The sequence below is a fragment of the Penicillium diatomitis genome (genome assembly GCF_028827545.1).
Source record: "Penicillium diatomitis strain IBT 30728 chromosome Unknown utg000004l_segment0_segment0, whole genome shotgun sequence".
Taxonomy (NCBI): Eukaryota; Fungi; Ascomycota; class Eurotiomycetes; order Eurotiales; family Aspergillaceae; genus Penicillium; species Penicillium diatomitis.
In genome coordinates this window covers 873,468-895,493 of record NW_026623176.1, presented here as the reverse complement: position 1 = coordinate 895,493, position 22,026 = coordinate 873,468, and the positions used below count along the sequence as shown (strand labels likewise).

The 22,026-nt window shown below is 52.5% G+C and overlaps 6 protein-coding genes across 6 annotated transcripts; 4 read left to right on the top strand and 2 right to left on the bottom strand.

The window, feature by feature from the left end:
* Positions 1-1,316: 1,316 nt before the first annotated feature.
* N7539_003608 (putative DNA-directed RNA polymerase III RPC4) lies at positions 1,317-3,149 on the top strand (the record flags this gene model as incomplete). The annotated part of the gene is made up of 1 exon (XM_056933210.1): positions 1,317-3,149. The coding sequence occupies one exon, from the start codon at positions 1,317-1,319 to the stop codon at positions 3,147-3,149; it is 1,833 nt and encodes a 610-aa protein (XP_056790751.1).
* Positions 3,150-6,943: 3,794 nt separating this feature from the next.
* Positions 6,944-7,264, top strand: N7539_003607 (uncharacterized protein; the record flags this gene model as incomplete). The annotated part of the gene is made up of 1 exon (XM_056933209.1): positions 6,944-7,264. One exon carries the CDS (start codon positions 6,944-6,946, stop codon positions 7,262-7,264), a length of 321 nt encoding a protein of 106 aa, XP_056790750.1.
* Positions 7,265-9,953: 2,689 nt separating this feature from the next.
* On the top strand, positions 9,954-10,627 carry N7539_003606 (uncharacterized protein; the record flags this gene model as incomplete). The annotated part of the gene is made up of 2 exons (XM_056933208.1): positions 9,954-10,071; positions 10,350-10,627. 2 exons carry the CDS (start codon positions 9,954-9,956, stop codon positions 10,625-10,627), a joined length of 396 nt encoding a protein of 131 aa, XP_056790749.1.
* Positions 10,628-11,114: 487 nt separating this feature from the next.
* On the bottom strand, positions 11,115-12,590 carry N7539_003605 (uncharacterized protein; the record flags this gene model as incomplete). Its single annotated transcript, XM_056933207.1, has 1 exon — positions 11,115-12,590. One exon carries the CDS (start codon positions 12,588-12,590, stop codon positions 11,115-11,117), a length of 1,476 nt encoding a protein of 491 aa, XP_056790748.1.
* A 1,273-nt stretch (positions 12,591-13,863) lies between these two features.
* Positions 13,864-15,060, top strand: N7539_003604 (uracil phosphoribosyltransferase; the record flags this gene model as incomplete). Its single annotated transcript, XM_056933206.1, has 3 exons — positions 13,864-14,040; positions 14,136-14,235; positions 14,627-15,060. 3 exons carry the CDS (start codon positions 13,864-13,866, stop codon positions 15,058-15,060), a joined length of 711 nt encoding a protein of 236 aa, XP_056790747.1.
* Positions 15,061-16,536: 1,476 nt separating this feature from the next.
* N7539_003603 (C2H2-type zinc finger protein) lies at positions 16,537-19,135 on the bottom strand (the record flags this gene model as incomplete). Its single annotated transcript, XM_056933205.1, has 3 exons — positions 16,537-16,678; positions 16,769-18,830; positions 19,000-19,135. The coding sequence occupies 3 exons, from the start codon at positions 19,133-19,135 to the stop codon at positions 16,537-16,539; spliced, it is 2,340 nt and encodes a 779-aa protein (XP_056790746.1).
* Between the last annotated feature and the right edge of the window lie 2,891 nt (positions 19,136-22,026).

Sequence of the window (22,026 nt, the reverse complement as noted above, 5' to 3'; positions counted from 1 at the left end):
TCTTTCGGCTCACGCTTGAGTTCCGGTACCATTTTTCACAAAGTACAGCGGGTCAATTTATTGTTCTGTGTGCTCCGCTATTTCGGCGTCATTGTTCCAGCTTACTATCTTTGGGTCTATTCTTGTCGCTTTAAACCACTCCTTCGGAAGTCAATGGATTTGAGTTCTTCTTGAGCAAGGCGCACTCAATGGGTGACTTGATTTGGTTCTCAGATGTTGAGATCCAAGGTAGATTCTCATTTTGAATCTGGCCGAGGACGCCAAGATTCATGATACCCACTCGTCCATTGTCTACTGGCGGGTGCTGTAGGTCATTAGGCACGTCTGCATGTAGTGGTATCAACCTTAGAGCATTCCACGGCATACCTACTCTGGATCAACATCGACGTCCGGTGGTAGAGCAGCTGAAGCCAAAATCTAGTCCCGTGAGCTGAACATCAAGGTTTCCTTCTGACGAATGGGTAGTCTCGTCTGAATTCGATTCGAACTGAGATATTACTTGAAGCACTACAAGCAGACGTGCGAATACTGGATAATAAATGTAGACACGGGGAAACATGCTGGCCGGGGGCAGCAGTGTATAGTGTGTACTGTATATGTGGCGAATTGTACCGGGGTTTCGACTCGGCCGGGAAGTCCCGCGGCCTACCAAGACATATTCCACTCACGCAGGTCCTCTAGCAATCGTAGATGAGACTACATTTTCGGCCAGTCGTTCATTCCAACCTTTAGCGCAGAAAAAGGCTGCGGTAGGTCTTAGTGAAGGGCTAAAATCCTTGAGTCCCGAGAATGGAGTATGCGGAAGGGCATACTAGCACACTGTAACGGATTTGATTGTGTATGATCATTGTCTAACCGACGTGCTTCAAGATCGTCGCACGCTGACTCATGTCGCTTCAAGCCGACGGTCGGACTGGGTTCATAGCTTCCACGTGACTGTTCAAATGCGCACCAAGATCACGTGAGTGAAACCGGCACGCTTGGATCCAGCCATGGTTCTTAAACATCCGATAAGTGCTGCGGGCGGTGTAAAACCGCAGTTTGCCCCACTTCCATTTTTTGATCTGGAAGATAATCGTATCATTTTTTTGAGATAGAAGAAAGAGATCAAAGTGAAGTCATTGTTATTTGACTCTACCAGAAACGCGGCAGGACTTGAGCCAAAATATACCAAGTCAGGCGATTCAAGGGCTCCAGCTGGTCGCAATACATATCTAATCTCCCGGGGCCGTCCCTCGCCTGAACTTCTTTTTTTTTTTGCTCGTTCGACAGAGCGGGACGCCAACGGCGTCTTGCCAGTGCAGTTTTCAGCAAACATGCCTCCCAAGTCGAGCGCTCGCCGCGCAGCGCCAGCAAACGCAGCGGGTGCGCCTGCCTCCACACCTCAAAATGGCACAGAATCCGGCACATCAACCCCCAGGACGACACCTGGTCCTGCTGGTCGTCCTGTCCAACGACTACAATCCCTCAAGAACCGCAAACCATCTGGGAGTATTCCGGCGGCCAACCGGCCACCCTCTACGCTGGGCGGCGAGCAAGCCAAACCTGTTATGAAATACAAGCCCAAGGCGGTTGTACGTCGAAGCAAAGAGGAACGTGACGCGATCGAGAAGCGCGAGCAAGAACGTTTAAACGAGCGACTGCGCGAAGCTGCCGCCATGCAACGAGGACGAGGAAATCGCGGAGGCCGTGGTGCATTCCGCGGCCGTGGTGGACCGATGGGTGGAGTTGGACCATTCGGAGGTGCGCGACGAGGTCGTGGCGGCGGCTTCGGAGGCCATGGCGGCGGTGGTGGTGGATTTGGTGGTGGTGGACGCAGTGGGTTCCGGTCTGGATTTAGTGGAGGAGGAGGAGGAGGTGGTGGTGGTGGTGGCATGAATTACGATTCAGAGGAAGATGATGAGGAGGGCCTGCGCATCAGCATCGACCAAATCAACTTGGAGAGTGATGACGAGGATGAGGTGGACTCCAAACAGATCAAGGGCAAGATGCCCATGCGTTCACGCGATGGATTACGGCCTATCCGAGTCGCTCGTCTACAGCACGAGGAACGCGTGATCAGCGTGAACATGGAGTCTAGCACCGCCAAGACCGACGAGGTTCGTCAAAAGCTCGAATCAGCCAAGACTGAAGAAGCGAAGAAGGCCAAGGCGGCTGAAGCTGCTGCTGCTGCGCCGCCAGTCGAAGAAGAGCCGCGGGTGAAGGCCGAGCCCGTGGACGATGCAGATACACCCATGGCCGATGTCCCGCACGACGATGACGGTTTCCTTCCTACTCAAAGAGTCCGAGTTCGACGAAAGGTGTCGAGTCCCCGCGAGCTGTCGACACCCGAACCATCGCAAACCGAAACTCAACCTGAAGCCGAACCAGAATTCGAAACAGTGCAAGCCGAGAAACCCGACCAGGTTCGCAGAGATCCACGAGAGCTGCTGCGCACAAAGGAAGAAATTGACGAGCACGATCGTCACTTGGAGGATCTGGAATACATGCGGAATCTGTTGTATTATGAAAGAAAGGAGAAGTCTACACGAGCAGCGACCACTGCCGCCGAGCCAGCTACTGCCGGCGGAGAGCCTGCCGCGGACACAACTACAGAAACCGGCGATGGAGAGACCGAAGGGGCCGATAATGATGGCGAGGAAGAAGAGACCTACACCAACCAGGCTCTTGAGGGACAACTCTTCCTCGTGCAATTCCCTCCGATGACACCCAATCTCGTTCTCGCCAAGGACAAGGACCCGTCGCCGCAGTCATCCGCGAGTGCAGCGCAGACCCAACCCGAACCACCTAGTCAGCCCGCAGAAGTTGCTGTCAAGACTGAAGACGAGGAGATGCAGGTTGTGGAAGACAGTGCATCGGATGCTCCCAAGTGCATTACCGCAGCCACACAGTGGACAGTTCCCGCCGGCCGAGTTGGCAAGTTGAATGTGCACAAGTCTGGCCGGATCACTCTTGACTGGGGTGGCATTCCTTTCGAGCTCGACCGTGCCACCCCGGTGGACTTTGTGCAGGAAGCGGTGATTGTGTCCAAACCCGCCGAAGATGAGGACGGGGCACCTCCTCGGGATGAGAGTGAGAACAAGGTCTGGTCAATGGGCCAGCTGGCTGGAAAGTTTACGGTTTCGCCCAACTGGGATGAGATTTTGTAGTTTTGACAGTGACTTTGGATTCTGTGATGCTCTCGAGGTATGCAGACCAGGTTGACTGGGCAAAATGGACTACTTTGGGGCGTTGGTTCATGGAATGTCTTAACTGACATGGCGTTTCTTAGAGGTCTTCTACCATACTAGCCCTGCAATGAATTTCACTCAACAAGCGATGGTGTATGCGCACCTATATCTTAGATGATGAAGGCATTTGGAACTCCTTGCAAGTATGTACGTCTTGACTTCACTGTGCAGGGCCTTGAACATGGAGCCCTCATCTTGGAGCTTCCATTCTCCACTCCACAGTACGGGGACAGTTCCCGAGGGGAGAAATCACGTGGACTCGGAACACCACGAGTGCGGGATCTTCATGCACACAGTCTGTACTTGAAGCTGTGGAGCACTGGACACTGGAGAGGAGGAGAGGGACAAGACTCAGGAGTATGTGAATCTGGGTGGCTGTCTCGACACTTTCTTCACGTGGTGAAACCTAGGAAAAGCTTGTCATGGCTGTCAACCTCGACGGAAGCAAATCTTGGAAATTGGCGCTGAACCGTAGACGGTTGATCTAGTAGTGACGCAGATCCTCGTTGATAGTTGGTACATGTAGTGATACTACTGGGCAAGGCCGGATGTGTTTCTAAGTGCAAGGCAGCTGGTTGCCTGGTTCAACTTCAAGATCTTGCAAGCTTACTGATCTCACGTCACGGACGTACTACAGTCTAGGTCTACAGTCTAGGTCTACAGTCTACAGTCTACAGTCTACACTCTACTTCTCGACTACTCTACTATTCTACACTCTACCTAGTACAGTCTACAGTCTACCGTCTACACAGCTCATAGGATTGATACTGTCAAGGTACTGTACATATATTTGTATAGTAACGTAAAACATCCGCTCTTATCAAGAATATTGACTCTCGATCCATGAGGTGCGGAGACACCTGAGGAAGTTCGAGTTGTCGATGATTACGTCGTTAGGGCTCGTTGCCCGGTGAGGTTCGGCTGTAAGTGTGACCCTTCTTGATTTCGGAGTTACAGTCCTGAGTCCTCCATAGTGCAATACGGTACTCATCACGATATGACGATACTGAATACCCCAAAGATCGGGCTCGGGAGTCGGGACACATTTCCTTAACCACGAGGGTGGATACGCCGCTAATCAATTAAGACGCTACCGGTCTTAGTGATAGATGTGAGACTTCCGAGTTCCTACCTTAGCAATGGAGCTTAAGTAGTCACACCGACTAGAGCAGTCAAGGTCTGGCCACTGGCCACTGGCCAGTATAGGCGCGAAGCTGCACGGTCTAGAGCCTCGTTTCACTAATCTCTTGTGGTATGACAGAAAGAGAAAGCATCTACTCAGTGATGCTCACTACTGTACTACCAACACCGACCGTTAGAAGAGATGACAACATGGGAGAACCTACGACGACTGCGAGATAGATGTGATCGGGTCTAGCGAGTAGTGAAGAGGCCATCCACTTGGGATGGTGATGCTATCCCCACCACTGTGCCTGGTTGAGGACCAAGAATAAAGGTAGCACCACCGTCCGAGCTATCCTTTGAAAAAATAAAACGTGTGTGGAAGCACCAGGGTCAAAATTGTCACTGGTGCCGTGTGAGTGGAAGAGACGGAATGCCGATGGCGTTCGGACTATCGATCCGCCAGGGTGAGAGCCTGAGAGGACGGCAGTAGTAGAGCAGCGACCAGTGACCAGTGACCACAGTCAGTCTGGGATCTTGTGCCATGAGAAAAGTCGACACTTTGATGCTCGGCCTTTACTTCCCAGACGGTCCACGAGGCGGACGGAGAATGATTGCTGGGGGGGTTGCGCATTTCCGACTTGAACTTTTGCATGGGTCCCTTGAATTTCGGAGCCGTGGTTGTGCTGATGAGAACTCCATTCAGGGGCACGGGGCTTGCATGGTTCCAGGCTCGCCCACAGGATGAGGAGAGGTTAAGCAATAAGAGTAACCATAGGCCTCATGTTTTCCATGCACTGTGATAGCGTATGTTGTGAGTGAGTGCAAAGAATGATGATTGGGGATTAGGATTGGTAGTTGAAGACATCCAGATTGACGACACTGTGACTCCAGTTATGCCAAATCATATCGAGTCATTGCTGATCACTGTGATGATCACGCTATGATTGTATGATTCATGGTAACTTACAGAATCATACAGGGACAGTGATACTGTACTAGTGTACTAGTGTCTAATTGTATACACTACATAGTTAGTGTTACATATGTACTATGGTACTACAGTGGTTTTGATACAAGGCGGTCAAGAAGGAAACGATAGCCGTACTGCCCGTGAGCCTCATCGTCGGGTCACTATTCGCGTTGCACGAAGCCCGCCATTCATCGCAAGGTACCAGGTAGTAATGGGCCTCGTGAGGTACTACAGTACTACAGTATCATTCTACCGCAAATCAATCGATGATCATAAGGATGCGTACCTTTGCAAAAAGTGAAGCCTCGAGTTTTGATCGCCCTGATTGTTCTTTCTGGGAAGAACTAATTTTGGACTGAAAGCACACCCTATTTGGGTATTGGACAGCAGTAGAGTTCAAGCTATCTGAGCAAAAGTCACCACCACCGGCCCTCCCAGGTTGACCAAGGCACAGAGCACCACTGGCGACTGCTTCCCCTCTTGGTGGCGTCGTCTATTCTTTGCATCTGGCCAGGCGCCAGATCATTATGGCTCCCGAGAGTTGTTCCGGTTGATGGATGAAATACAGTATTGTGCTGTACAATACAATGTCCGTGTACGCCTCGACGGGCAATTTAGCCATTTATTACTTTTCAACGGCTCCACTGAGCCCCACCTCGTGGGCGTCAACAGCCGCTCTGAGCCAATGAGTTGGATGAAAAGTTTGGGTCTGGTAGCCTTTGGCCTCCAGTGCCAAGGTTCAGCAACGGAAGTGAATTGCCATTCTCAACCGGCCGAACGTTACTGCCATCAAGACTTGTCAGACGCGGTACACATAGAGGAGGACCGAAGTAGTAAGTAGTACATAAGTACTACTGTTACTGTAAGTGTTAACTGTACGACTGTTGTGTCTCGATTCTCGACCTCAGGTTCGGTCTTCTGGATCCTGGATCCGTGATGATCACCACTTTCATGGTTGGGTTAGCGCATCACACCTTAATTTACCTTTTTCCCTTTTTTTTTTCCCTTTCAATTACTCCTCCCTTTCGTTTTTCCCAAGTCTTCTCCCCAAGCTGGACACCCCCTGGAACCCTTGATTTCCACCCTGAGTAGTGACAGGATAGTCTGGCCCTCCCACTGGACAACTCCCGACTCTTCTGTGTTTCCGTCGTGGACCAGCCTCCTCCGCCCCCCCCATCACAACAACTCCACCGAGAAATCCACCCTTCTAGGCCTCCCCCCTGCCTCACCTGCTATTAGACTTGCCCGATACTCTTGGCCTCCTCGCATGCTTCTTTTTCTTCTTCACCTTTCCCCTCTCCCTCCAATCCACAGTTATCTCGGACAGCATCTCGACGTGTCCACACATCGGTGATACAGGAGTCTCGATTGATTGCTCGCTCTGCCCGTTGCCTTGCCAACTCCTACCACCGCTCTGAATATCATTCTCTCGCTGCGCTGACCCGCACCTCCTTGGCATTGCTTATTTTGCGCAAGTCGACACCATCGCTTTCGTCAAAAGTGTCTCTCTCCAAAAGTGCCTTTTTGAAGATACACAGATACCGTCTCTTGAGACTCTGCAATTGCAACTGCAACCACTCTGCCCCCAGACACAACGATCTCTTCCTCGTCACTCGCCATGAGACCGTCCAGTATCTTCCTCGCCGCGCTGGCGCCTGCCGCCGTACTAGCCGACCCTCTGTCCCACGCGGACCATGGTCTCGTTCACAACGCCAACAGTCTGCTCCAGCGCGCGCCGTTTGCCACGATACCGGAATCCTACAAGGATCATCTGTCCGATGCATCTGCACACACGATTGAGAAGAGAGAGCCCCTGGACAAACGTGCCGTTCGGAACACCCTCCAGGCGCGCAGTGAAGGCTCTCTCGGCCAGACCCCATGGATTGGCATGGCTATCGGTCTGACTTGCACAGCATTGGCTGCGGTCATGCTGGGTTAAGAAACTGAGTGGACCGGATGGACCCGAATCTTCCAATTTTCGGATCCTCGAATTCTCTTGCCATACCGCTTTCTCTTTCTTCTCCTCAAGTTCCTCGCCTCCGACCTGCTCCTTCTCTCCCCGATTGTGGGATCACTCGACCTTGACACGATACGTGAATGACGCGCTCTCCGAACTCCCTTATTGATCCGACTCTCTTCACTTTCTCCTTCTGACCTACATACCCCTCTCCATGACACAACTTCCAAGGGACGACCGTATACACCCGCCTTCTTCCACCCTTTCTCTTGATCGCCTTTTTTTTTTTCAAATCTTCTCTAATCTTCTTCCCTTTTTGTTCAACTACTTCTCCGGCTGCATCTTTGGGCGACATTCAGCGACCTCTTGATTTCTTCTTCTTCCTCTGCTCCTCTTGGACCTTGGGACGCCGCGTTGACTCGATTCTCTGTTGGACATTCAATCGCAATTTGCATCCATGACTTGGGCCGATGGCGAGACGACTCTCGCCTACTACAAAGGCCAAGCATGCATCTCTTTTCTGAGGTTCTCGCGGACCTCTTTTCTCTGCCCTCCTCCTTCTCCCGCTATGGCCTCGAGTCATCGGGCAACGGCGAGGAGCAAGATGATTTGTACATGATACCTATCTTTTTTTTATTCTTTTTCCTCTTCCCTCTATATCGACCCTTGCTGTTCTTCAACCAGGAAAAGGACTCTTTGTTGCTTGTGAATATAGACCCGGATGGCCTTGACCATGATCAAGGATCTGTTCATTCTGCGGAGCCATGGTCATTGATAATACATGTACATATCAGGAACTCAGAGATATATGTCTTTTTCTTTCTTTCTCATGACTGGTCGGATTTTGTATTTGCAGGCGTGGTGCTCCTCGACTCATTACTCGCATGTCAGGTTGTCGCTGGGCACCGGGCACTGGGCACTGGGCACTTTTCTTGTTCAAACTACTACAGTACCTACTTACTACTGGGTAGTCGGTACCACCGTACCACAACCAGAAGTACTATGACGGTACCTTATCGGTATACAGCAGAGGCTAATAAGTCACGAACCAGCTTGAACTGTCAACGAATGCAAATGATGGATAGAACAGGTCACTCTTAATCATAGTCGGGTCTCGAGGAAGTTGCGGGCCGGGCTGAGTGTTGGCGGCTTCAGGTTGACGGTGACAGGTATGTTATTTTGAGCTGTGGGCAGTCACTGGGAGTTTGACGGGCTTAACATTGCAGTATGTCAGGTGGATCGTTGATAAGATACTACTGGTACGATTGGTGATTCAAAGGCAGTGCATCATTTGCTAAATCACCACGAGTGTACTGATCGGCAATTTGCGGTAGTCTGACAAGGGAGGGAGTTGCTCGAGAATAGTCAGCCCTACAAGTGAGTGTTACTCCTAGTCATACTGGACCGCGGTCAGTGGACACTGGACACAGTGGACAGTAATATACTGGCAGTACTGAGTCAAATAAGTGATAACCTCGACTCGATTGACAGCCCATGATAGTAGTACTGTACCTACTATCTACTGGTAGGAAGACGCAAAGTAGCGGATACTCAGGGGGTGGGTAAAAAGCCGGTGTCGTGCATGTACTCTGTACTTCTCAGACAATCATTGACTTGATGCAGTATTCCAGCAATCAAGGGACGGTACATACTACACAGTACATAGTACATAGTACATACTACATCCATACCTGAATACATTCAATGTTGGCTGGGGTAAAGTACCTCATGCACCACTGCCCCTGCAGTACGTACGAAGGTAGAGTTGGCCCATGAATTTGATTTAATGACTCTCCTTCTTTTGCCCTCCTCAGCTCCTTCTTCTCTCCGCATGATTTCCCCGTCTTTTTGCTCGAGTCTTCAAGTGCCACTTCCCCACAATTTTTCTTCCTCCCCCGCGATCCACACACAGAGTTAGTACACACTCTCTCTCACTATCACCCGTCTGGTCCAGATTCGGGTCGATTTCAGTCTAGACAGGTACAAGCTGGGATCGACTGTTCCTGCTAGATCCAAAGGGTAGGCAATACACCCCCGTGAAGATGGATCTTCCCTTCCCATGTCCATCAATGTCTATAATCCGTCTGTACTGAAGAAGGCTGTTTCGCTGGACTGGATTACAACCTGAACCTATCCTCCCCAATCCATGGTTTATGGAAAACAGCCCACTTGACCTATTTATATCTAACGGGCACATCGACTGCGTATAGATCCATTGCCATGTTCAAATTCATAGTCGACGAGAGACACCACCATCACAACTTCTACTACTGCCGCAATCTATCCAAGACGGTCACGGGCCTAGTCGTATAGGCTGAAGCAGCGGCCGCACATTGGTCATCACTGTGTGTCTGAACGCTGTCACAGGACGGCTCCCTACAATCACCCGGGTTGGGAAAAATTTTCGATAGCTCTCATCCGCACCTCGAGTCCGGGTTGAAGGAATATCCACGTGAAAGAGAGCGCGAGATTTCCTCCTCATCTTGCTCTTTTTCCAGAATATCTCCCAGAAAGCGACGGCAACAGAAAGTCGAGGACGAAGAGAAAGATACGCCTTCCCTGTTTGCATACCGTGAGGCATTTCATATTCCATCTTTTCCTCAACCCTAAGTCTTTCACGCAAGCTTAGGTTCTCGCTCATCCGACTCGCATACACAACCCTCTCTCTCAAATGACTCGATACCCCGACCCAATCCTCTCGCCCTCTCTGGGTCGAGAGATAGGCATCATGATCGCCGTTCTCGGAGCTTGTGTGCTGACGATTGGGATCTACTCGATTATATGGCGTCGTAAGTCAACTAAGAAAAAAAGAACCCAGTTTTCACTCCCTCACTCTTGTTCATCACCCTCTCCATCACGGGGCAACTCCTCTTAATCATCCGCAACGCTCTACCCAACCACTCCTTAGTCTTACCATAAATACTCCATATCTCCCGTCTTTGCCTCTCTCTCTCTCTCTCTCCCCTTCCCCTCCTCACCATCCATCGCACTATAAATCCCAAATCCCATAGGATCTCTCTCAATCCCATGGAAGACTAACCTGAGACCCGCTCCACCCAACTACCAGGAATCCAAATCCGCAATCAAGCCGAGGACCTCGACCGCCGCAAGGCGCTCAAAAACCGCGCCGCCCGAGGACCAGATTTCCCTTCGACAGCGCCAGCGGCAACGGCAGCGGCACCAGAGCGTAGAATCGGGCTGGATACGGGGGGCGTGTATCGTCTTCCGATGGAAGTGTCGGGGAAGAAGAGTGAGATGGAGGGGGGTCACGATGGGAGTGCAGATCGGAATGGGAAGGGGAATGAGAACGCGGCCGCGGCGAGGCGAAGAGCGGATCTTTTGTGATTTTTGTGTCTCCTTTTCCAGCGAGAATGAACATGTCGAGTGCAGGTGCGTGTGAGGAGGTGTCTGCGGGGAGGCCATTGTGGTCCATGGATAGATGGACGGTCCTCATCTGTTCATATTGGGGTCGAGCCACCTGATGAATCGAATTGATGGATGGACGATTGAGTCAATGGGGCGTGCAGGTCAACGAGAATCATGGTTTTATCGGGTGTCGCTGTGATATGAACGTTGAATGTCTCCCTACCTCTCTACTGTGTCTCGTGTCACAGCACAATTGGTGTTTTTATCTAAGTTTATGTACCTTTCTCGACTCGGACGAGAATGAGACTACCCGGTCTGGGAAAAAAAAGAAAGAAGGAAAGCAAGAAGGAAAGCAAGAAGGAAAGAAAGAAGGAAAGAAAGAGGATGCATACTATATACAAAGAGGGTGCCCCGATTAAATTTTAAGACGACTGACCTATTTCTTCTCCATATCTCTGTATGCACTTCAACCACACACCGGTCCATCAAACCCTCTGGTCCACAATAGACTCCCCATGATCACCACCATCAATCCTAAGCCGACACCAACACTCACCGTCCCATAGAAATATGCCTGTCTACGTCGAGTAACACCGTTCAATTCAGCCACCCATGTACTGACGGTGGTCAAACACCCGCAGAACCCATCCATCAACCCCTGTAACACTTGACAGCCCGTCCATGCTCCGACCCCGGCTCCAAGTCCCGACACATGTTGCAGATCGTAGCAGAGCCCCTCCACGGCCACACCGAGCATGTTCACCGCAAATGTCCCCAACGGGAACCACGGGACCCGACCGTTCAACGCCATCGACACATAATACCGAATGAGACAGCCCACGGGTGCAAAGACCACCGCAAAGACCGCCCGTCCCCGCCAGGTATCCGCCGCATGTCGATCAGGCGGCCAGATCGCCAGCAGCACGGCGCCGAGCCAGCATCCCCAAGCCAGTGGGACCATGAGCCGGTCGACGACGCGGCGGGTCCATTTGAATGGTATGGTGGGTGTCACTCGCACCAACCCCACTGCGAGATGGGCACCCACAATCAGTGCCGATACGCTCAGGGACACGCTGAGGATGATCACGGCCAAGAGAGCCATGACACTATATCCGCCGTTGCGCGGCGCAATCCCTGTGCCCGGCGGCAGCGAGGGGTCCGGAAGTTGGTTGGCCAGCGCGAGGAATACATCGCGCAGGAAACTCGAAAAGGAGGTACAGCAGCCACAGAAGCCAGTCGTCAAGCCGATGTAGAGGGGAATGGTCTTTTTCACGGCCTTGTGGGATTTGAGTCGTTGCTCAGCGTCGTGCTCGGTCTCTGATTTTCGAGGGGCAGCATGTTGCGATGGCGGCGTGGGAGGATTCCCCCATTCTTGTTGAAATAGCTTTCTGTCTTCGATGAGAAAGCCCATGAGAAAGCTGCCGGTGACGTTGGCCCAAATGACTCCTGTAACCACGGGGGCGCCGGAATAGAAGGTGAGGGCTTGGAGTCCCAGACGCGCAAGAGTGCCAAATATGGAGAAGAAGACGAGGTAGGAAATGGTGTAAAGATGAGTGGCCCGTTTCGAGACAGAGGTAGCTGGCGCGGACTCGACGGGTGTTGTATCTTCGGCTGGGCGACTCGAGTACCATTGTTGCCGTTGAGATGCGGTTGGAGCGACCGGCTGAGGCGCGGTCGTCTCTGTCAATGCCGGGTCATAATCGTCGTCGCTTGCCGCGGACGTGACGGCTGCCGTAGGAGAGCGTCCCTCATGCCCCCTCGTGGCGTCTTCATGCTCCTTTTCTACCGAGCGATGCGCAGCGTCCCATTGCGAACGCTGGGAGGCGACGCGCTCTACCGGTTCTGGAGCTATTACCTCTGTGAGAGGAGAATCTTCAGGATCTTCCGGGACGAGGTCCGCCGCCGGAGCGTGTATTCGATCCGAGGCAGCGTGTCCGACCATCTCTCACGCTCCCGCTAGATACTGTAGGGGGAGGATTCTTCAAGAGGGCACGAGGGCCAGTCACCGGGTCGTCTCGGGATGAGGTAGCCCTGCTCAGGTTTCAACGTGAGTCCAACGGCTCAGGGGATCGATCGTGTTTGCAGATCGCCCAACATGATCTCTGTTTAACGACTCAGACCTCACTACGCACATGGCCACTCTGGGGTAGCCGTACGGATACTGCGTAGGTGGTAGTAGGCGCCTACCGTACCACAGGACGTAGCTCCCACAGAACACAGCATCCCTGACAGCTCCTTAGCGATTAGTCTCTATTGATCCAAGAAGCTATCTTAGAACCCTCGCTCTGGTCCAGACCATCTACTAGGCTAAGCCTAATAATCTCAGTTATCTCACGATGCCAGTGGCTCTCTGCTCAGACTCGACGGGGTCGGCGATAAGATGATCAGGTGATAAGGCAGCGGGGCGATAAGCCACCGGTCATCCACGGCATTCCGCGGGCCAGCCCGAGTACGGCATTTGCCTTGCACCAGGTTTGAACCTGCTAGACTTTGTGGTACATCGCAAACATCGAAGACGGATATAGAGATGTCTGGTGCTGAAGATAAGACAAGTATGCTAGGTCCATGCATATGGCAGATGTCAGAAAGTGGCAGAGCAAAGAGAGGGAAAGCTCAACTTAGATCCAAGTTCAAAGCAGATCCAAGTGATAGATAAGCTCAGGGCCAGGGGCCCGTCTAGTCGTCTACTACAGAGTACCGTTGGTAGTAGGTACCTACTAACCTGGTAATCTACTACCGACCATCAAGTAAATAGTGGAAGAGCTCGAGTGCTACCGTCCACTCTCTCTCTCTCTCTCTCTCTCTCTCGATAAGAACAGTACATCATCCCGCTCGCTCTATCTCTCTAGAATTCAATATCACAAACAGAGCTCGCCCGCTTCTCTCCGCTCCACCTCCGCATCTCCTCCCCCTCTATCTCGCCCTCTCTCTCTCTCTCTCAGGGAAATTGAAACTCAAAACGATCAAACGCATGCAACCTTTCGGTTGAAGCAAAGCTGCCCAAGAATATTCACGCTCAGCAGACAAGCGCTAGCCATTCTTCTCATTACCCCTCCCTCTGTCTTTCTCTCTCTCTCTCTCTCTCTCTTCTACTGTCCATCCATCTTCAAGCACTCACCCTCCTCCCCATTCTCTTTCTTCCGCCGCTCTAGAGTCTATACTAGCCATACACTACCTCGCCTGAAACAGCGGGGCCCGCTCGACTTTCCACCGCCATGTCTCTACCTTCCAACGTCCATATTTCCTCTCACCCATGTCTCCAGGCAAAGCTCTCCCAATTGCGGTCTCAGAGCACCACTCCACGCGAGACTCGGGCACTGGTCGAGGAGATCTCATCCATTCTTGGGGTGGAGGCCTTTGCAAAGGGACTGGCTTTGTCTCCCGCGGGGAAGGTGTGTTGAATTCACCACACTCTATGAGCGCTTCCCTCGATCTCACTCGCATGGAGACAGAACAGGACTGATCATGTGTCTCTCTCATTCTGTAGGACTCTACTCCGCTCGGTATCGAGTACGAAACTTCCACCATCGATCCAGTCGATTTGGCTCTGGTCCCCATCTTGCGATCTGGACTGGGAATGGTTGAAGGTAAGTAAGCATTTGAACAAGCACCGTCTTTCTGTCGATGTCTGGACTCTTCAGTCCTCATGCCAATGACCAATTTCGGTGTCATCTTCTTCCTCTCACGTCAAGTCATTCATGCGGTTGTTGTGCTTCCACTTTCACTGTTGTTGACACCGGCCGATGGACTCGCGGAGATCCTCCCAATGCCGCCGTCTCCCCCACCACTCTGACAACCTTCTTTCCCCTCCCCTTCCAAATGCAGACTCCCACTTGAGCTCTACAATCTCTTAGTTCACTTAGTAGATACCATCTTTTCCCTCTCAGCCCACCTATCCCGCTCCCTACCTCACACGTTTTCCCATCTCAAAAGATCCTTCCCACATATCTAACTCTCTTCTCTCCCCCAACCCATCAGCAATCAACTCCCTCCTCCCCACCGCCGTCCCAATCTACCACCTCGGCCTCTTCCGCGAACCCGTCGGCCTCCAACCCGTCGAATACTACAACAACCTCCCCTTCTCCAAATCCGCCCTGTCCCCGGCCTCCCCGGCTTCTCTCGACCCGACCACCAACACCGCCGCCGCCCGTCTCGCCGTCCTGCTCGACCCCGTCATCGCCACGGGTGCCACCGCCGACGCCGCCATCCAGACCCTGCGCGACTGGGGCGTCCAGCGCGTGATCATGCTCAGCGTCTTGGGGAGTCGGGACGGCGTGCGCAAGGTCGCCGAGAGTTGGGACCAGGTCGAGGTCTGGGTGGGCGCCGTGGATGAGAAGGTGAATGAGAAGGGGATGATTGTGCCGGGTCTGGGGGATATTGGGGATCGATTGTTTGTTGCCTTGGGGAAGTAAACGTGGGGACTCTTTTGATTTCTAGCCGTCTAAAGAACAATGGAAGATCAATGTCTAGAGAGAACTTTGCCACTTAGGTAGAAGAACGAACTGTAGCATACTTGGAAAAGCCGAAGAGATCCAATTGATTACATGCTTCACCACAACGTGCTGAATCTACGGCACCTCTTCGGTAGATGTAGATGGACTTGGAACAGAAATGACAGAATTCGACATGAGGAGTACATACTCGGCCCAGCCATTATACCGACAAACAACCGTACTACAATTCATGATACTGAGGAACATCATTTTATCCCGCCAAGTTGTGATAGATTCATCGATAACGTATTGTACAGGGAGATCAACGCATGCAACAAGGACTGAAAAGTCAAAAAAGCAAAAGCCATCAAATCAACATGTGCAGATGAGAAACAGAAATGCTGGACCACGATGCAAGGACTAAGAACAACATGGCAACAACGATAACAACCAAATCAATCAAGGGCATTAAACAGACAAGACTGTTGGCATAAAAAGCAGGTTGTATGGCGGGGGAGTCAAGATATCAAAATCAAAAGGACATAACAGGCGTAACGAGGCAAAGAACAAAAAAAAACAACCAAAAGCCATGGCCAAGTAGCCAAGACAGGCAGACGCAAAAGTGAATGGCACAAGGACAAACGGGTCAATGCGGGTGGGCCACGAATGTAGACTTTCTACTTCAGGAACCCCATGGAAACCGGGCGCAAGGATGTAAACCCTGCATGATGAGTGTGGCCACTGATACCGGTGCGAAACCGGGTATTCCAATTCAAGAAGAATGGTAAAGCATAAGGAAAAAGGTATCCAAGACATCAACAAAGAACAAAGCAAGATCGAGTGGCAAAAAGGGACGGACAGGGAATAATTAGGGGCTAGAAAGGTTGGTCGCAAAGCACACAAGGCAGTCAAAGATGAGCAGAGTAACTCCATCGAGTGCAAAACGAACACGCAGGTCCAGCCAGGTGTCGAAAGGGACAGAGCCCAAGAACAAGAGACCAAACCGAACTCCCCCAGACGAAGCAGATAAGGAAAGGAGAGGAGGAAAACGAGACGCAAATCAGCGTCAAAAGCCAAGAAAGAAACAACAATGACCCAGAAGAACAAGAAGCACAAAAACTGGCTAGTCAGGAATCACCCATCGGGCGTCAAGACGGCGGTATCTCCCTATGCGGAAAGCCTCAAAAACACCCTCCGTCCAGCCCACTGACAATGAATCCGATCATGAGTGTCCCCGATATGTCCCAAGAGAAGTAACGTCCAAATAGTGAGTGTGTATCGCATATGTTTTGGTGTGCGCATGTGTGAGAAAGGGAGAGTAAAGCCACGAGACAGGTGCACCCGAGATGTGAACGGAGAAAGAGGAGAAAAAAAAAAGGAAGCACTCACTCCAGCCGGGTCCGAAGACCCACTGAAGAAGGCATATTAAAATCAAAACGAAGAGGGGAGAGTGGCTTAGTAGGCAGTGCCAACGCTGGCAAGCGACTTTGTAGGCACCGCGTGGATAGGTTGATCTTTGCCGACGCGCAGGGAATCCTCGTAACCAACGAGTGCCTGAGAGTGAAGCTTGAAAGATTCGCCCATCAACTTAGTGATTCTGGATAGGACACAGAAGTTAGTATGACAAAGCTCGTTTACGAATGAAAAAACCCCCCCCCACAGCATTAGGAAATTGTATGGGACTTACCCCCAGACAACTACCCCGTCAAGGATATTACCCCAAACACGGGCGACGGTGGAGCTGAGTTTACCAAAGGCATCGATGGCATCGTCGTCAAATAGGTTGCGGACCTTATTGTAGATGGCCAATTCAGCCTCAGTCGCTGGCTCGTCGTCATGTTCCAGGCGATAGAGCCAGAGACTCAGGATAACCATCAGGTCCAGGCCGCAAAGGGGATGCTCAACGCTCCAGTTGGTGGCAGAAGTTTTGGCCACCCAGTTAATGCCCTGGATCGCAGCAATCTCCATGCACTCAAAGCATTGTTGCACAACCTTGTTCATTTCCTGCGAGCGCTTGACCTTCTCACGGGCGACAGTCATGGCGGCGGCCACCTCATAGGATGAGTGGTATCGCATGGCTTCCTGGATGGACTTTAAGTCGACTTCCAGGCGAGCGCGAGTGTTGCGATAGACAGCCATGGAGTTGAAGATGAGAGGATGACCTTTTTGGGGAGTGCTGAGCGGGACAACGATCGTCTCGGGCTCACACACCTCCAAGGAGTTCTCCCAGGTCTCCAACGCCAGTCGAAGCTTGTATTCGGTGACGACGTCCTGGAGCGCCTCAAAGCTACGCTTGTGGTTCCACACTTGGAGGAACAAAGCGTTGATCAGGACCCGGGTAGCAAAGGCGCTGTAGCGAGTCTGCTCGCCCTGGAACAAGAAGTCGTGAGCCTCACGAACGGTCATCGAGCTGGCGGCGGCAATGCTACGGCGCCAGGTCTCATCGTCCGCGGCTTCCATGTTCCAGAGGGACTCCGACGAGGGCAGTTCCAAGTTATCGAATTCGTCAAAGCTCATGGCGGGCGTGTGATTGAAGGTCAAGGTGAGCATCCCAAAGAAGATGTAGACGGCAAAGTAGGTACGACGGCAGGATTCTTCCTCGATCCAGTCATCGCGAGACGGCTGGGTACCCTGGCGAGCCTCAGTGCGCAGCTTGAGCTGGTATCGGTTGCCGGCCACCATGTTGGCTAGCAGACTCTTGATCGAACAAGTCCACTCAAGGCCCTTGGGGTCGCCACTCCAGCTTTCAAAGACCATGTTGAGCAGGGTGCTCTGCATCAGCCAGAGGGGGCACTTGCGAGAATCGAAGTTCTCCTTGTGCTGCAAGAATTGGTTGACTAGGACCTTGGAGCCGACGTGGAGCATGAAGGCATGATCGCGTTCGAAGGTGTACAGAGCCCCGATGGACAGCACAGCGAGGAGCAAGGGAGTAGGCGCCGATGTGGGATGGAATGACTGCTGATGAAGGAACGGCAGGTGGGGATGATACAGATTGAAGTACGTCGAGAGGTACTGATTCAAAGCCGCGATGGCGGGCATCTGGAAGTTTTCGGGAAGGGCACCCAAGGCATCGGCCTTGCGCACGCTTTCAATCACCACATTACGCTCCATTTCGCTGGCGATCTTAGGAGCCTTGGGCAAAGTCAAAGCCTGGCTAGGTCCCGGAGAGCGGCGATAGTTGACGGGGCTGACGGGACCGGTCATTGAGGGGTAGGGAGACAAGGCGTTCGGGGTGGAATTGCCGGACATGGACAGCGAGTGGGAGAGGAGCACGTCACCAACGGGGCCGTGGCGGTCGATTAACGGGGGCATCGCACTCGATTCCGCAGGGGAGACAAGAGTATCCCAGGGCATCTGGGGCAGGGTGGCATTGCCGGACAGGTACGGGTCAAAGGATGCTTGACCGGGGGACAGGGACTCGGAGCGCTCGGAAACTTGACCGGTCGCCGCTGCTGCAGCCTTGTGTTGGAAGTCTGTCATCAACATGGCTGCGGTTTCAAGGTCGACCATACCGTCGCTGCTTGCCTCAATCTGCTCCAGGCTGGCTGGATCGATCGTGATGGAGGGCTTGGAGGGGCCCGCCGAGGACGATTTCTGCACGCCAGCATTTCCACCACGTCTGCGACCTTCGGCGACCAATGGGATACCGCCATCCTTGGCATGCACGGTGCGATCATGGCGCAGAAGCAGGTCGCGACGAACAAAAGTGCTCCGACACTTCAGACACTTGAAGGGGCGCTCTTTGGTATCTGCCATTCCATGGAGGTCAGTATTCGCACGACAAGGTCATGAAGGTATGATAGACTCTTTGCACCTGCATGACACTACCATGGAGATAGCGGGCAGAAAGAGACACCGGGGGGGGGGGGGGGACTGAGAACAGTGTGGTGGTAGGATGGAGGACCAAGGGATACTCACGTGAGCGTTCATGGCGACTACGATGTTCACTTCGACTGAAGGCGCGGTTGCAAAATTGGCACTTGTACTTCTTCTCGGGGGCGGATGTCTTCTTGGCCGGTGAAGCACTGGCCGTCGCTGGAGCTGAGGGAGCCATGTGTGAATGTGTTGTAGTCGGACTAACTTCTTGTCAAGCAAGAACGGTGGTAGTCGACGACGATGGTATCGTTCCCTGGGTGAGTTCGCAGCGATTCTGTAGGCGTGTCGAAGACAGGAGTTCGTTGGGGAGCCTGATCATTCCTTGATGTACCCAAGTCCGGTGCGCGAACCAAAGATCAAGTGACAGTTGGGTGGGTTGTGAGATGATGGGGTTTTGGGGGGGGGAGCAGGAGTGGCTGCTGTCTCAAGGGCGGCGCGAGATGCGAAAAAAGTGGGAAATTCAAGCCACAGGCCGTTCAGTCACCGTCGGCGGGTGAGAAAAGGTTGCGGTGGTGAAGGGGAGGGGCAAGAAACGCAGCGATGAAGAAAGTATGGGGGAATCAACCACAGAATAAAGAAGGCGAGTGAAAAATGAAGGTGCGGATGGGTGTTAAAGCGCCGCTGTGTAGAGGGGTTGAAGAGGGTTTCGGGTGTTGAAGGTGGGATGAGGGAGAGGGGGAAAGAGAAGTTGGAGGGGAGGGGAGGGGGAAGAAAAGTGGATGAGGAGAAAAAGAGGAATTTCGGGCATTTGGGGGGGGGGGGGGGGGGTGGCAGAACACACGGAAGAGACCAGAGGAGGCCGAGAGAGAGAGAACGCTCGACCGTGAAGTCAAGTCACGGAGGGGACGAAGAGGGCTGGCTAGGCTAACTCTCAAGGTGGTGGTCGTGGCGTTAGTGGAGGGAGATCGCAGGGACCACCCACTGTGCCCACTGCCCTAGTGCCCACTGCCCACTGCCCACTGCCCAGTCCAACTGAGTCCAGCGTGTGCGGCAAAGATGGGCCGTGGGCCCAAGCATCGCTTACGGAGGGGCAAAAAGCGGGACTGTTTTTAATTTACGCGGCGGGACCGTACCGTGACAGGGAGATTCCGACCAGGTGAGGAGGGCGGTCGCTAGTCGTTTGGGCGCACTGGGAAGGGAGGCCCCGGAGCCACCGGCCACGACGGGGGTTACGGCGAGGCGGACCCGCGAGAGGAACAGGGAATCCGTCCTTGAGATCATCGAAGATCTCAGGTGACTCCCCGAGTCCCCAGCCTCCCTTTCATGCTGATTACATCCGGCCACGCACTTTGCCCTCCCGCGACCACGACCCGACCACGACCCGCGCCCTCTTTGAGTCTAGTGGACTGGTCCAGTCGGTCCGTCCTGAGTCCTTACAGACCAGAAAGTCAGACATGATTATGATTTTGGGTCCAACTTCCTGCTCATCTCCCTTTCATCCTTCGCGTCGCTCGCGTTCTCGCCAGATAGAGTTAGTGCCCCTCCATGAGCTGGCCCCTCCCTTTCTTCCATTTTGGGAAGTAAATCGACTCGTAATACGCAGATTGGCATCGTTCCTCGGCCCTAGTCTCAAACCAAAATCGGCTGACCCCCAAGAAGAAAAGGGTGGTCCATCCCGATGCGAAAGGTTAAAATCCTCGAGCAGAAACAACCCATTTGACGAGGGTCAATAAGGATATCGCATATTTGATCATCCTCAAAAGATGGTAAAATAATGATAGGTGCCCACCTCCTGTCCATATATAGTTATGTAAAATTGTACATACACTTGTACAGTACTGTACATCTCTCATACGAGTGAGCTTTCTCCAGAGGTCGCCAGACGATTTTGACGATTTTACACATCAAGACCAACCTAGACTATCCTGGCCACCCACATGGCGTCCTCAAGAAAGTACTGTTGCCTGCCCGATCGGGACCGCCGGATGTTTATTTCCTCTCGGAATCTCGAATAATAGATGTATCGTAGGTTTAACCTCACAGGTGCCCAAGAAGTGGCAGTCTTTTGTCAGAGGGAGACTCTTGCTTTTTTCTGATCTTCGAAACAAAAAGACAAAAACCCCTCCTAGCATGGGCAATCGAGCAGACTGATCTGTGGCTGAAAGAACGCTACCTTCAACAAGACACTCACTAGCAACACAGCAATTTTAGTAATGAGAAAAGCAGCCGGGACAAATAATCGAGCCTTGTGACGATCCTCTTTGGTCTCCACCGAAGATGACAGGGCACAAGGTCGATTTCAAATGACTGGATGGGTGCAGACCAGACTACATACAGCGTGCAGCCATGCAGCCATGCACGATGCAGGGTATCTTGATCTGGCTTGACTGATCCCAGGAATTGGGAGGCCGAGCGGGCGCATGAAGCCCTATACGATCAAAACATTTCTATTGCGTCGGCGAATTACGAGCACCTCGTCCACTTTCTACAATGGCGGGCCTCAATCAATCGAGACAAAGAGGGTCATCAAGGGGGGGAATAGAACTACTACAGCCTACTACGGTACTAGCTATTTCCCTCCGAAATGCAGAAGACACCCAAACCCCGAGGTAACAGAGACAGTGGCGCTCAGAATGGGGAAGAGGAGGGAGAGTCAAAGACGGGGGTGGAAATGACAGGACAAAAGATATCGTAACTGGGAGACACACCGAGCTTCGGAAGTCTCGACTCGATGTCCAATTGTCCAAAGCCATTGATCTCAAATCCGACAACTCCATGTGAACCCAATGGCCCCCTCGCTGATGGCGCAGGGCGCCATGAATTTAGCTTCATGCTTCGTCGTCCTCCTTTTTTCCAGATCCTCGACTGATCGCCCGGAACACAAATAGAGATATGTGGCTGGCATGTGAGGCGAGTTAGTGTCGCAGACCGTGGCACTCTCTGGACGAGTCGACGGCCTTGGTTTCGGGCTCCGCGGATGGAAGAGTGATCCTGGTATGTGAGAAGTCGCAATTCGATCTGGTCCTTCAATTGTAGATGCCACAGTCCTACCTGAATGATACCTCAACATGCTTGTGTCCGGTGTCTGGAAGGTTCCAGTCAGACAGACTCACGCCCCCTCCCCCAAAA